Source organism: Phyllopteryx taeniolatus, chromosome 10 (genome assembly GCF_024500385.1).
Source record: "Phyllopteryx taeniolatus isolate TA_2022b chromosome 10, UOR_Ptae_1.2, whole genome shotgun sequence".
NCBI classification, from domain to species: Eukaryota; Metazoa; Chordata; class Actinopteri; order Syngnathiformes; family Syngnathidae; genus Phyllopteryx; species Phyllopteryx taeniolatus.
This window is the reverse complement of record NC_084511.1, coordinates 5,255,738-5,271,462: the sequence shown is the minus strand read 5'-3', so window position 1 is coordinate 5,271,462 and position 15,725 is coordinate 5,255,738. Positions and strand designations below refer to the sequence as shown.

Here is a 15,725-nt window from a genome sequence, read left to right as displayed (position 1 = left end):
GTTTTCATGGTGATTGCCTGAAATAAAGAGTGTGATGGGCACTGTTTGATGGGTGACCAGGGCAATTACTCGGCCATCCATGGCTGTGACTTTTTTCGAGGATGGATGTGGTTGGAGAGGGATTTGGAGCTAGTGAACTATTTCTTTATGAATAAAATTATCATCGGCACCGGAATCAATAAGGGGAGCGATGGGGGTGATATGAGCAGAAATGACAATGCAAGCGGGAACGGTTATGCGGGAGGGAGAGCTTGCGGTAACGGAGGTTTGGCTCACCGCGACGCTGTCGGGACGCGGTGAGCCTGGTCTTTCTGGTCGGAGGGGGCACGAGGAAAAAAGTGACCGGATTGACCGCAATAGATGCACAGCCGCTGGATGACACGACGCTGATGTTCTTGTGGATCTAAATGTGTTGGACCAATTTGAATGGATTCATCGGATGCAACGGGGAGTGACGAAAGTGCGGAAGACGACTGCATGGTGCTCAGAGTGGGAGAGTGTTTACGCGATCATAGCCCTTTCTCAAGGGCTCTCTCTCGCAGTCTGTTATCCAGACGGATGGAGAGGGCGATAAGAGCCTCCAGAGAGGAGGGCTCGTCCCGGACCGCAAGCTCGTCTTTGATTTGTTCGGAGAGACCGTTTGAAAAGATTCCCCTAAGGGCTGCGTCATCCCACCCGCGTACACCAGCAAGGATACGGAAGTCCATGGAATATTCCGCGACGGACTTAGGACAGTGTCACATCCTATATCAGTTTTTGTGAAGGTGTGTGTACCAACAAAGACATTTTGCACGTTCAATAAAAACAAGCTGTGGTTCACTGCAAAACTTCAGCAACTTCGCCAGGCTAAAGACGACGCCTATTGAAGTGGGGACACAGTCCTGTACAATCGCGCAAGGAATCAGCTGACAAAAGAAATCAACATTGCAAAGAGAAATTATGTAGAAAAGATGGCAAAAAACAGATTACTGCCAATGACTGTCAGTCTGGCGATGATTAAAATTGCTAACCAACTAAAAGCGACCATCCCCCCAAGCGGAGAACAAAAGAGGACTGGCTGATGACTTGAACACCTTCTCCTGCAGATTTGAAAAGGACAGTTTCGCACCCCACACCCACCCAACCGCACCACTGACCCCCATCGCACCTCTGACTTCTGCGTTGACCATTCGTGAACAGGATGTGAGATGCATCTTCAAACTACAAAAGATCAACAAAGCGGCAGGCCCAGACCTTGTGTCCCCATCCTGCCTAAAAGTCTGTGCGGACCAGATTGCTCCAGTCTTCACACAGCTATTCAATAGATATCTGGAACTGTGTGAAGTACCATCCTGTTTCAAACGCTCCACCATCACCCCAGTCCCCAAGAAACCTGCAATCTCGGGTCTGAATGACGACAGGCACAGGCCTGAAATCTATGGTCATGAAATCATTTGAACACATCTTGCTGGACCACCTCAAGAGTGTCACAGGACCCCTGCTGGACCCCCTGCAGTTTGCCTACAAAGCAAACTGGTCTGTGGGGACACAGTCAACATGGGACTGCACTTCATCCTAGAACACCTCGATGGCGCGGGGACCTACGCGTGGGTCCTGTTCGTGTACTTCTGCTCTGCGTTCAACACCATCATCCCCGAACACATCTCCTCCAAGCTTCTCCAGCTCAGCATCTCGCCTGCCATCTGCCAGTGGATTTTCAGCTTCCTGACACAGCAGATAAGGCTGGGGGACACCACCTCATCCATACTCACCATCAGCACCGGGGCACCCCAAGGATGTGTTCTCTATCCGCTTCTCTCTCTCTCTCTCTCTCTCCCCCCCCCATACACACACACACGAACAACTGCACTTAAATACATCCGGCTGTCAAACTCCTGAAGTTTGCAGATGACACCACAGTCATCGGCCTCATCAAAGACGGGGATGAGTCTGTGTATTGACAGGAAGTGGAGCGGCTAGAGCTTTGCTGCGGCCGACACAACCTGGAGCTTAACACGCTCAAGACTGTAGAGATGATCGTGGACTTGAGTAAGCATCCTTCGCCACAGCTGCCCTTCACACTGGCCATCTGCCGTGTGTCAACCGTCGAAACATGCAAGGTCCTGGGAATTACTGTCGCCCAGAACCTGAAGTTGGAGACCAACATCAACTCCATCCTCAAAAAATCCCAGTTTAGGATGTACTTACTGTGGTTCCTGAGGAAGCACGGCCTGTCACATGAGCTGTTGAGGCAGTAATACACAGCAGTCATCGAATCAGTCCTGTCTTCATTCATCACAGTCAGGTTTGGTTCTGCCACAAAAAAGGTCAAACTCAAACTGCAACGGACAATCAGGACTGACGAAAAAATCGTCTGTACCCCCCTACCTAGGACTTGGATGCTATCAGAACTATTACAATTGCATGCAAAATCCTCTTGGACCCTCCACATCCTGGTCACCACCTCTTCCAGCACCGTCCTTCAGGTTGACTCTATCGATCAATGTAAACTAAAAACCGCACACATTCCAACACCTTCTGACCTGTTGCCATTCAATTGTGAGAGGCTAAGTGACTCCCCTGTGTGTGTTTTTATGTCTCAAAAGTATTTTTTGTCAAAATGGCTGTCTATTGTTGTACTAGAGTGGCTCCAACTACCAGAGACAAATTCCTTGTGTGTTTTTGATAATACTTGGCAAATAGAGGATTCAGATTTTTCAGTTAGCACGTGGCAGTTATAACTGTCAAAGCTACTTTCTTCTTTTCATCTTTTCTTCTTTGTTTCTTTTGATATGCACCACATCTAGTCACCACAGCTTTACATAGTGCTCCTAGTGGTTTGACGAGACACCACAGTATGCGTGTGTGTTGTTTTTTCAGCAGTTTTACGTTTAAGACGTCGGTTTCTCTGGTGGTTGGCAGATGAGGCTTGCGAGAAATTATTGTTAAGGATGCTTGTGTGTGACTCAAGGCAAATCGCTGTTCACTTTCAAGCCCTTCAAGCTGAACCCCCCCCTAAAATAGGCCTAGCGGCGCCACACTAAGCTACCTGACCATAACCACACATTTGATCACGGAGATTTGGTGAATAACGACCCTATCGTCCAAACCTGCGCAATGTTCAGAGTGGAAAATCAGAGTAAAAAAACAGCAAGTCAAACACCCTTGTTCCTTGTTTGTTTGTGACCACGGACAATTCTAAAAACATTGCTAATACTGTGGAAATGGCTGGACGTGAGATATTTGACACAGTTAATCTGGCTGTACAAAGAGCGTTAGATTTGCAGCAGGTGTGGCGACTCCTGTTTTTTGTTTTTGTTTTTACTTATTAGGGCCCATACAGCGACCGCTGCAAAGGACCTATTGTAATTGTAAGAATTATTTTTCTTATTTTTCCCCTCCTTGAGCCGTCACCTTGTCGTGGTGGAGGGGTTTGTGTGTCCCAGTGATCCTAGGAGCTAAGTTGTCTGGGGCTTTATGCCCCTGGCATGGTCACCCATGACAAACAGGTCCTAGGTGAGGGACCAGACAAAGCACGGCTCAAAAACCCCTAATGATGACGACAAACAATGGACTTCGTTTTCCCTTGCCCGGACGCGGGTCCCCCCACTGGAGCCAGGCCTGGTGGTGGGGCTCGAAGGCGAGCGCCTGGTGGCCGGGCCTGCACCCATGGGGCCCGGCCGGGCACAGCCGAAAGGGTAAAGTGGGTCCCCCTTCCCATGGGCTCACCACCTGTGGGAGGGGCCATAGGGGTCGGGTGCAGTGTGAGCTGACTGTTGTTTGTTCCTATGCACCAAACAGCAGTTCAGAGTATTCACCCTTTTTGGAGTCCTTAGAGGGGGTGCTGGAGAGTGCTCCCGCTGGGGACTCCATTGTTCTGTTTGGGGACTTCAATGCTCACGTGGGCAATGACAGTGAGACCTGGAAGGGCGTGATTGGGAGGAACGGCCCCCCCGATCAGAACCCGAGCGGTGTTCTGTTATTGGACTTCTGTGCTCGTCACGGATTGTCCATAACGAACACCATGTTCAAGCATAAGGGTGTCCACTTCGCACCAGGACACCCGAGGTCGCAGTTCGATGATCAACTTTGTGGTCGTGTCATCGGACTTGCGGCCGCATGTCTTGGACACTCGGGTGAAGAGAGGGGCGGAGCTGTCCACTGATCACCACCTGGTGGTGAGTTGGCTCCGATGGTGGGGGAAGATGCCGGTCCGACGTGGCAGGACCAAACGTATTGTGAGGGTCTGCTGGGAACGTCTGGCAGAATCCCCTGTCAGAAGGAGTTTCAACTCCCACCTCCGACAGAACTTTGCTCATGTTCCGGGGGAGGCAGTGGACATAGAGTCCGAGTCGACCATGTTCTGCGCCTCCATTGCTGAGGCGGCCGACCGGAGCTGTGGCCGTAAGGTGGTCGGTCCCTGTCGTGGTGGCAATCCCCGAACCAAGGGATGCCGTCAAGCTGAAGAAGGAGTCCTACTGGGCCTTTTTGGCCTGTGGGACTCCTGAGGCAGCTGATGGGTACCGGCTGGCCAAGCGGAATGCAGCTCTGGTAGTCGCTGAAGCAAAAACTCGGGTATGGGAGGAGTTCGGTGAGGCCATGGAGAAAGACTTCCGGACGGCTTGGAGGAAATTCTGGTCCACCATCCGACGTCTCAGGAGAGGAAAGCAGTGCACCACCAACACTGTGTATAGTGGGGATGGGGCACTGCTGACCTCGACCCGGGACGTTGTGAGTCGGTGGGGAGAATACTTCGAAGACCTCCTCAATTCCACCGACACGCCTTCCCATGAGGAAGCAGAGTGTGGGTTCTCTGAGGGGCTCTCCTATCTCTGGGTTTGAGGTCACTGAGGTAGTTAAAAAGTTCCTCGGTGGCAGGGCCCCGGGGGTGGATGAGATTCGCCCGGAGTTCCTAAAGGCTCTGGATGTTGTGGGGCTGTCTGGCTGACACGCCTCTGCAACATCGCGTGGACATCGGGGACAGTGCCTCTGGATTGGCAGACTGGGGTGGTGGCCCTCCTTTTTCGGCAGGGTCCTCGAGGGTGCATGGGAGTTCGCCCAACCAGTCTACATGTGTTTTGTGGACTTGGAGAAGGCGTTTGACTGTGTCCCTCGGGGAGTCCTGTGGAGGGTGCTTCGGGAGTATGGGGTGCCGAACCCCCTGATACGGGCTGTTCGGTCCCTGTACGACCGGAGTCAGAGTTTGGTCCGCATATCCGGCAGTAAGTCGGACTCGTTCCCGGTGAGGGTTGGATTCCGCCAAGGCTGCCCTTTGTCGCCGATTCTGTTCATAACTTTTATGGACAGAATTTCTAGGCGCAGCCGAGGCGTAGAGGGGGTCCGGTTTGGTGGCCTCAGTATTGCATCTCTGCTTTTTGCTGATGTGGTTCTGTTGGGTTCATCAAGCTGTGAGCTCCAACTCTCACTGGAGCAGTTCGCAGCCGAGTGTGAAGCGGCTGGGATGAGAATCAGCACCTCCAAATCTGAGACCATGGTCCTCAATCGGAAAAGGGTGGCATGCCCTCGCCAGGTCGGGGATGAGATCCTGCCCCAAGTGGAGGAGTTAAAGTATCTTGGGGTCTTGTTCACGAGTGAAAATTTTCATTTAATTGAATTTTTTGTTTGTTTTTTGCATGAAATTCATGTTTTGTTGGTTTTATTCTTTTAACATAGTGATTTAGTGTGCAACTGATGCATGGTTCATTTTGTGCATGACCTGGATGACTGAGAATCTACACAGACAATAAAATATATACCTGTTTTGAATTTGAAATAAACCATGTTTTATTTTTCAAAATAGGAAGGGTTCGGTGCACTCCGTATAAAACCTGCGGGGATCCGTCCCTCCAACAAGTTTAAAACTACTGTTCTCGATCCATCTACAATAGGTAAAATTTTTGTGGTACTGACGGATCTTATAAAAAACAAAGAGTGCATGGCTAAAAGTACTCCGATGTAGTGCTGGAAATCTGGTGTATTCATTTTTTTGACAAGACTCGCTCTACGTGTGTGTATGTGCGTGCGTGTGTGTGTGTTGCTGAAGTGCTTACACACCATAGCAAATCAAAGGAGTATCCAGTCCAATCCAACAGGTGCTAGGCAATCAGATGCAGAATAAGATGGGTTTTGTCTCAAATTTGCGAGGGCAAATCCCGACACACAATCTGCGTATTTTAGAAAAATGGAAGCTAAATTTATTAACATTGTGTTAAACAGTATTAAAGGTGTAAAAAAAACAAAAACAAATGGTGCTGGGCATGGCTCAAGGAAAAGGTGGAGATGGAAATTTGGTGCCACAAATTGAAGGAGCCTGGTTAGCTTTTGCAGCGTGTGCTAAAGGTGTAACAGGAGCAGTGGAAAGGAAGTGCTTGTTTGCCGCGAAACTGCCCCCAACCACGACTGCAGACTTTCAGCTTTTATTTGAGGGTATTTTCATCCAAATCAGGTAAACGGTGCAGAAATGACAATAGTCTGTGTTTATGCCTCTAACCTTTTAAAGCCTAGCTCGCTACATGCTAGCATTGCGTATCCTCAGGTGAAGCAAAGTTTCAGTGCTCCTGTGCTGTAACGTGACTCTGCTTGCGGATGTTATGAAGCAAATGGAATGCACGCGTAACGAAGGGAAATAGTCGAACCGAACTGTTTTTATGGATTTCAAAAACCGTTCCATCCCGATGATCCATTCTGTATGCATTAATCCCCTCTTCATTGCGGGGTTTACATTCCAGTCCACCCCCACAATACGTGTAATCTGCATGTTTTTATAACATTTAAAATTACATTTGCCTTTTTTAAAAGGTCTTTAAAGACACTTTCAAAACAATACAAACACATTTAAACACAAATCTACTGAGGGAGGGCAAGTGCAATGAATAACACAAAAATATTGTACAGACATCCATCCATCCATCCATTCATTTTCCATGGCGCTTTTTTTCTTGGTGCTGTCTGTGCTACTGGATGTACCTGATTCTTGGAATTGTATAGGAAATTACCATTCATATAGAGTTGCTATGGACAATTTACGTGCACCAAATAATTTTGAAATAATTGTTTTTTGTTGTTGTTATTCCCCATAGGGAGTCTAATGACTGCATCGATCATGTCTACCACTCAATAATGTCCCAGCTCAACCAAGAACATGCTGAGATCCGTCTATCGGCCTTTCAGATAGCCAGTGAGCTTTTCCCCAAATCACATCACTTCAGAACACTCCTGGTGGACAACTTCCAGGTATTAGGATAATTTTAACCATTACTTTTGTAATATGCACTCTAAAAATATGTTCTTAAGTGAAAATACTAATCATGACTGCTAATGCAGGCTGAGTTGTTTTGATGTGTCTGCTTACAGAAGAAACAAGATTAATTCTGAGTTGTACAGGGCTACAGTGCATGTTAAAATGTTACCACATTGTTTTTAAAATGCTTGTTTTTTTGTGATGTAAAAACAAATGACGCCAAGATGAATCATATCAGAACTTTGCTGCCTGTAATGTGAGCTATTACGTGAACAATTCAATTGAAAAACAAATATAAATGTTTCAGGAAGACTGTAAAAATGAAATAATCAGAGTAATCAGTCACTTTTAAGACACTATTTACACACATGGACAAAATTGTTGGTGATATCAATTGCGTTTTTCAATGGTGATGATGGGGAGGCTCATATAGCTTGGGTGTGAAAATTAGGCTTGTGAACAACTGCACTGACAAGCTGCCGCCTGCAGAGGGCAGCAATGCGTTAAAATTAGAGCTCATTAGGAAGAGAAGGTGAGATTAGAGACAAGGAGCGAGAGAGAGAAAATTGAGAAATAAAATGCAAGCAGTTTATACACAAAGAGAGTATTTTACACAATAGTAAGAAAAATAATATTCCCGCGATTGTCAGAAATGACGACTGAGAAATGATGGCTGCCGCAGAGCCAATTACTTTTGTGAAAAGTGATTGAGCCAGGTCATGTTACAAGGACCTGTATGGCTCGTGGCCCATTGGAGGCTACCCATCTCATCAGACAAAGAGGGGTGGGATGAATTAAACCGGAGTTTCGAGTTCGATCCGGATGAATCTAAAGGGTGGTTGCCCTCAGATCGCCTACAAGCCACCACGCTTAGTAACCAGAAACCCCGGAGGATCACTGTGAAGGTAAGGACTAAATAATACTAAGCGCTAACTTGCTAAAGCTTGCGCTAACTTAGCATTAGTGGTCGCTTTAGGGATCAAAGCAATCCTACATTCTCTCCTTCAATCCATATTACATAAATGCAATTTATTCCCATAAATTCAAATTACCACGTAACATCTGTTAATAGTACTGATGTGACTTTTCAATTTATCTTGCAGCGATCGAACGACATTTAGCATTGTGACAGAGAGGTAAAAAGCATACATTCAAATCAGTCGCCTTTCAGCGAAATTCGCCATTTTGAACTCAAAATAGGCCATTTACGTGAATGGTATAGATCCAATGAGTTTTTTCCTGGGTTGGGTGGGGTCCCTGTCGTCGTAGGCTGTTTCGTACTTCTTGAACGCTGGAAGCTAGCGGTAACGGTACTTTTACTCCGTTACAATGATCTACATGTCCCTCGCTACTTTAATTTAGCAATTATTGCTTAACGATTTCGTTCGCAAGACTATGACTTCGACTTCCGCTTTGGCCGCTGTTTGCGTCAATCTAAGCGCTCGTGACATTTAAGTCTAGTTCACCAATCAAACAACAAAAGAAAGTCACATGACCGCACACGTCATCTTCTATTGGGCTTCCTGGGCATAGGTATTAAACACGAGATAAGGCAACCGGGCCGATGTCGTGCCTAAATGGCCACCATTTTGTGAAGGTCGTCGTTACCATGAAGGCAACGGTGTGCTACTTCTGTTTTCATTTAGATAAACAAAAACAACAGCTTTCATGTATTGTAGTATTTGTCTGGCACTGTCTGCTCAAACGTGGATATTTCAGCTCACTTAGAACTTAAGAAAACACCGTGCAGTAAATTGCAAAGTTTTTTTTTTTTTTTTAAATGTTTGTGCTATTTACTGAGTTCTTTTTACTCTTTAAGTATTTTTTAGTAGGACTACTTTTTACTTTTACTTGAGTCACATTATTGTCACGTAAAACAGGACTCTTACATGAGTACAATGTTTGGCTACTCTACCCACCTCTGGAGCGGGCATCCTCTATTGGTGCGCTTACGTTTAAGCAGCATTATTGCTCATCAGATCACCCAGTGTCTTATTTGTTGCACTGGTCTTTTGTATTTTCGCGTTGAGGTGATGCGGGTCGTGGCCCTGATTGTGGTCCCAGCGGAACCGCGAAGCACAGGTAACATCGGTGACAAGATCCGCGAGAACACCTTATTAATTAGGAAACGCGCCTACAATTATCTAAATAGTTTACGGATGTTAATGTTAAATGTATTAAGCGACGGAGCGATATTTGGGATTATGTCACAACACAGAATTAACTAACTTCAAATTCAGAAATGGCCAATAAAAACAGAAAAATATTGTATTTAATATTTTCCTGCAGGATGCATTTGGGATTAGCCTTTGAAGTTGGTAATAGTGAAAAATTAAGTGAAACGGACAATGATTTTAGTCAAATGTTTTCCAGAATGAGAGTGCTTAAAGAGGAGGATGCAATTCATGTGGCACAGCTTGAAGCAGGCATCAGCTGCAGGTGGAAATGGGCCTGGCTCAAGTTGGAGGCCAAAACAAAAAAAAGGCAAATGTAATTTTAAATTTGGATAGCAACATTTACTTGAGCGGTGTAAATAAATGTTTTTCTGCGTGAAGAAAATTTGTTGATTTTGCCTTATTTTACTCTTCAGAGTCTTCCAGATTTCTTAATTTATGTTAAAATAAAAAAAATTCTCTGCCGGGGCCCGGGGATCCCCCCAGGACCCTCCTACAATGTTTTTTTGTTTTAGTTTTTTTTTTTGTCACCTTTTTTCATGCCTTTGGTGTCTGAAAAAGAGCACTCCCCACAGAACACGGTAGAATAAAAACATGCATTCTTTGGTAATTGTATATATTTTTATAACTAACTGATCATGCATCTAGCATACGTTCCTACTGGACGCATGCAACCTCCTGGACCATCAAACAAAAGGAGGAGGAGTATGAAGAAAACGAGGATAATTACAGATGTGGGAGTCAGTTTGAGGGACAGAGTTCAAAGGCTCCTTACTGACCCCTAAAGCAGACTTGACGGACAGGTTGACGGACACTTGAACGCCTAAAGCCCACCAGCAAGAAGGCGATACAGCAAGGAGGTATACGGTCTGCACATGAAAAGTCAGCGAAATGAGATAAAATTGTGGTGCAGATTTGATTTGTAATTATTAAATTTAAAATATAAAAATATACAAAATTATTTTGGTATAAAAAGCCAGTTATCAGTGGTGTGTTCATGTTCTGATTTTTGCGGTCATCACTAAAGCAAAAAAAAAAAAAAGCAATTAATGTCAAAGTCACTTTTCTGCTTGATGTAACTGCACAAAAATGCTTTTTCTTTTGGTCAGAAACACAGATTTGGGTGAAAGCAGCCTATATTTGGCTGTGGTTATTAAAGAGAGGAAAAAGCTACAAACACTTTTTTCCCTATGAAATAATCTAATCTTTCTTTAGTGTTTCTTTCTGTTTTTACATAGCGATAATACACTATTTTGTGGGGCTTGAAAAATCAGTGAAATTAAAACGCCTGTCTGGAAACCGCTCAATGAAAGTAAAACCCACAATGGTCTGAAATAACTTGAAACTCAACTCAAAATTGAAACTCAAAATTGACAAAACTGATACCTGCTGAGATCTCTTGACAAACATTAAACAAGAATGAATGTCTTTGGAGGACACCATGGTAGATGCCACTGGTGTTCCAAAATACACTGCCACAGAATTGCAGTTTGCTAAAGAATACATAAATGTTCCACAGCATGTGTAGACAGATGAAATCAAATTAGATTTGAAGCCCTCATCCCAACTCTGAAGCATGGTGGAGGGGTCATTGTGGTGTGCGACTGATTTGCTGCCTCAATGCCTGGAAATATTGCTATCATTAATGGATAATGAATCCCCAAGTTTACCATGATATTGTGCATGCAGAAGAACTTAAGACCTGTCAATTGAAGCTCAAAGAGGATGTCCATCCTTTGGACAATGACCCAAATAGGTTTGTACAGCACACCAATACTACTGCGATACCTTGTCAAAAATGAAACAATACCACATATTTGTAGAACAGGTACTTCTGCGCAGTTTGGCAAATAGCGAACAATTCTCCAAAAGTGGTTGGTCATACTATTGAACGATTTATTCATTGCATTTAGTGACTAATGCTGAAGAAAACAAACTTAACCCCAAAAATCGCATGCTAAATCACAATTGTAATATTTGTTAAAAAAACCAATGTGGTCCCAATCAAGTGGCCTTCCCATACAGATACAAACGGCTTGCTACTAGAAGCCACCATGAAATCGGGATAGAAACAAGAGAATGCTGTGCTGATATGGTTTGCTTTGCTTAAAAGTGTTAGTAAAATGTGAATGATTGTGTAGTCTTGTAGTTTTGACCAAACAATGGGCTAGTGCTATCACGATAACAAATTTCTGACTTCGATATTATACTCGCATAAAATTCCTCGATACCGGTACTGAAACAATACCACCAAAATACAACAATTTTATATTAATTTTTACTCATTGAAAATATTAGGATAATCTTGAAGAAATAATGTAAGAAAGGAGTTATCCCATTCTTAACTCATTTTCTAAAAAAATAATTAGATCAATGCCTCATATATACAGTGAGTACAGAAAGTATTCAGACCCCCTTAAAATCTTCACTTTTTGTTATATTGCAGCCATTTGCTAAAATAATTTAAACATTTTTTTCCTTATTAATGTACACACGGCAACCCGTATTGACAGAAAAAATTTGAATTGTTGAAATTTTTGCAGCTCTATTAAAAAAGAAAAACTGAAATATCACACAGCCATCAGTATTCAGATTCCTTGCTGAGTATTTAGTTGAAGCACCCTTTTGAGCTAATACAGCCCTAAGCCTTTTTGGGAATGATGTAACAAATATTTCACACCTGGATTTGGGGATCCTCTGCCATTCCTCCTTGCAGATCCTCTCCAGTTCTGTCAGGTTGGATGGTGAACGTTGGTGGACAGCCATTTTCAGGTATCTCCAGAAATGCTCAATTGGATTTAAGTCAGGGCTCTGGCTGGGTCATTCAAGAACAGTCACAGAGTTGTCCTGAAGCCACTCCTTTGTTATATTAGCTGTGTGCTTAGGGTCATTGTCTTGTTGGAAGGTAAACCTTTGGCCCAGTCTGAGGTCCTGAGCGCTCTGGAGAAGGTTTTCGTCCAGGATATCCCTGTACTTGGCCGCATTAATCTTTAATTCGATTGCAACCAGTCGTCCTGTCCCTGCAGCTGAAAAACACCCCCAAAGCATGATGCTGCCACCACCCTGCTTCACTGTTGGGACTGTATTGGACAGGTGTTTAGCAGTGCCTGGTTTTCTTCACACATACCGCTTAGAATTAAGGCCAAAAGTTTCTGTCTTGGTCTCATCAGACCATCCATTTTCCGAGCCGCTTCTCCTCACTCGGGTCGTGGGCGTGCTGGAGCCTATCCCAGCAGGAGGCGGGGTACACCCTGAACTGGTTGCCAGCCAATCGCAGGGCACATATAAACAAACAACCATTCGCACTCACATTCACACCTACGGGCAATTTAGAGAATCCAATTCATGCATGTTTTTGGGATGTGGGAGGAAACCGGAGTGCCCGGAGAAAACCCACGCAGGCACGGGGAGAACATGCAAACGCCACACAGGCGGGGCCGGGGATTGAACCCCGGTCCTCAGAACTGTGAGGCTTACACTCTAACCAGTCGCCCACCGTGCCGCCCTCATCAGACCAGAGAATCATATTTCTCACCATCTTGGAGTCCTTCAAGTGTTTTTTAGCAAACTCCATCCAGGCTTTCATGTGTCTTGCACTGAGGAGTGGTTTCCGTCGGGCCACTCTGCCATGAAGCCCCCGCCTGGTGGAGGGCTGCAGTGATGGTTAACTTTCTAGAACTTTCTCCTATCTCACGACTGCATCTCTGGAGCTCAGCCACAGTGATCTTTTGGTTCTTCTTTACCTCTCTCACCAAGGCTCTTCTCCCCTGATTGCTCAGTTTGGCCGGATGGTCAGCTCTAGGAAACGTTCTGGTCGTCCCAAACATTTTCCTTTTAAGGATTATGGAGGCTACTGTGCTCTTAGGAAGCTTACTTGCAGCAGGAATTTTTTTTTGTAACCTTGGCCAGATCTGTGCCTTGCCACAATTGTCTCTGAGCTCTTCAGGCAGTTCCTTTGACCTCATGATTCTCATTTGCTCAGACATGTACTGTGAGCTGTAAGGTCTTATATAGAGAGGTATGTGGCTTTCCTAATCAAGTCCAATCAGTATAATCATACACAGCTGGACTCCAATGAAGGTGTAGAACCATCTCAAGAATGATCAGAAGAAATGGACAGCACTCGAGTTAAATATGAGTGTCACAGCAAAAGGTCTGAATACTTATGGCTGAGGGATATTTCCGTTTTTCTTTTAATAAATCTGCAAAAATTTCAACAATTCCGTTTTTTTAGTCAATATGGGGTCCTGTGTTTACATTGAGGGAAAAAAATGAACTTAAATGATTTTAGCAAATGCTGCAATATAATAGAGTGAAAAATTTAAGGGGGTATGAATACTTTCCGTACCCACTGTATATCATATATCAAATGTGTGTGTGTGTGTTCAAACTGTTGCTCAGGTCGGGTGTTGGTTGCTGCTTCGGCCTTTCAGCCTGCCGCACCGCCTTCTGTGCCACAAAGGGCGGCTGCAGGGTCGTTAGATGGGAGTCCCCCATTCACTGATGTTTCGCCCTCTGCACCAGTACATCTCCCGGCGGGGGAATGCTTTCCTTACTCCGCAGCCACAGTCAATAGCTTGCCTTCTCAGCCTCTACTCCCAGCTTCTTAACAGCTTTCCACAGATTTGCCCCCATCATCCCTATTGCCTTGCTGACAAAGCCTCTACTTCCGACCTCCACAGGATATATCCTGGCTTTTTAGCCAGCCTCTTGGCACTCTGCTGCCAGCTTTGAGTATTTGAGATGTTTTCTTTCATGGGATGCTGTCATGCCCTCTTCACAGGGGATGGTAAGCTCCATCAAGAGGACTTATATCTCTACCGCAGACTACAAGACGTCGTCTAGTTGGAGAGTAGTTGTGATGATCTCTCTCGGGAAGACAAGCCGTCTTTTAAGATCTACCAAGATTTGGCACTCCTTACCCGGTCTGAGGATGGTTGTTCCCTAGGTAAGGTTTGCTGCCACCCTACATCTTTCCAGGAGCTCTGCCAGCTTGGCTACTACATGGTCGTGGTGCCATCGAAAGTGTTCTTGGCTTAATGTCATGTTGCATCCTGAAAGTACATGCTGGAGGTTAGCACTGGTGGTACTGCACTGCGGACAATCGACTTCACACCTGAACCACAGAGAGGTTCCGGGGGCTTGGGAGGGTGTCATAGACTGCATTGATCAGGCAGCTTAGTCTGCTCTGTGTCATCCACAGGACGTCTGTCCAGCTGATGTGCCTCTGCACTGTCGCCTCCCATTGCGTCCAGGCTCCTTGACTGTCCTGGGATATGGGGCTTATGTGGAAGTGCTCCTGCCCCACCCTGGTGACATCGTCCACCACCCTGGTCTTCTGTCATCTTATGGTAGCTTTGGAGCAGAACAGTTGTGGGGTGGCCCAGCCTAGGCCAGCGCGACCTGTCTGGGTTGACCCCATTAACTCTGTATGTTGCAGGGTGGTGATGGCATTCTCCACTTCGACAGATGCTTTCCACTTGCGACCAGCGTGGATTGGAACTTTTGCGCTTCTTACCAAATCGTCCGCAGATTCCTTCATCTCCAGTACAAGATGTGCCTTCTCCTGCTTGTACCAAAGGCTGACAGATATTAAAGGGAGCTCCAGCATGTTCCATCCAAAGAGGCCTGCCTCTGAAAAGCAGCGGGGCAAGCCCATACATTTCCTGATGTAGCTGTTGCTTGCCCGTCCATCCTGCTGACATCTGACATGTTGCTCTCACAGATCTACAGTGGCCACATCACACGCTGGGATAGTGTGTACTGGTAGCTCCACACGTTGTGCTTCCCTGGTCGCTGGCTTCGATTAATCTTTGCCAGCCCTGAGTAAGTTGTTGTCTGGCCTGCTTTCCCATTCGTCTGTCTGACAAGTCTGAGGTGTATTGCCTCCCCAGGCTTTTGAGGTTTTTTTTTTCAGTGAGCTGTGGAATCAGCTCTTCTCCAGCGACAAAGGTGATTTTGTCTTGGGGTACTCCTTTCCTTAGTGATAGACTTCTTGATTTTCCTCCCTTTTTTCATTCTTGACCATGAGATCAGCTCGTCAAATTGCTTCAGGAGCGTGTTGTATATGGCGCCATCTGAAGGATGGTTGTGACATCATCCATGTAACTCCTTAGTGCTGGGAGCCTCTCGCCTGATGCCAGCCTAATACCTCTGACAACCTGCCTGGCCCCTCTGACGATGACTTTGAAGGCTACCACAAAAAGGATGGGGGAGATGGCACATTCCATGGCGATGTGCCATGGGATGCCCTCAAGCCTTTGTCATCCAATTCTGCAGCTTTCCAGGGCAAAACCCATGCAGGTTGTTAAAGTATCTGGCAGTGATATTTG

The 15,725-nt window shown here is 45.6% G+C and overlaps 1 protein-coding gene across 17 annotated transcripts in view; it reads left to right on the top strand.

The window, feature by feature from the left end:
* The window catches only part of uvssa (UV-stimulated scaffold protein A), a 144,020-nt gene that overhangs the window by 12,026 nt on the left and 116,269 nt on the right, over positions 1-15,725 (top strand). For 15 of the 17 annotated variants that reach the window (XR_009790353.1, XR_009790354.1, XR_009790356.1 and 12 more), the window contains one exon: positions 7,059-7,212. The exons of 1 other annotated variant lie outside the window; for it this stretch is intronic. Coding sequence is in view for 10 of the 16 variants with exons in the window: in XM_061786602.1 (XP_061642586.1) it covers positions 7,059-7,212 (154 nt within the window). In the remaining 6 variants the exon portion in view is untranslated. Of the gene's footprint in view, positions 1-5,422; positions 5,868-7,058; positions 7,213-15,725 lie in introns of those variants that run through there. One more of the 17 variants, XM_061786603.1, reaches the window with a different exon arrangement.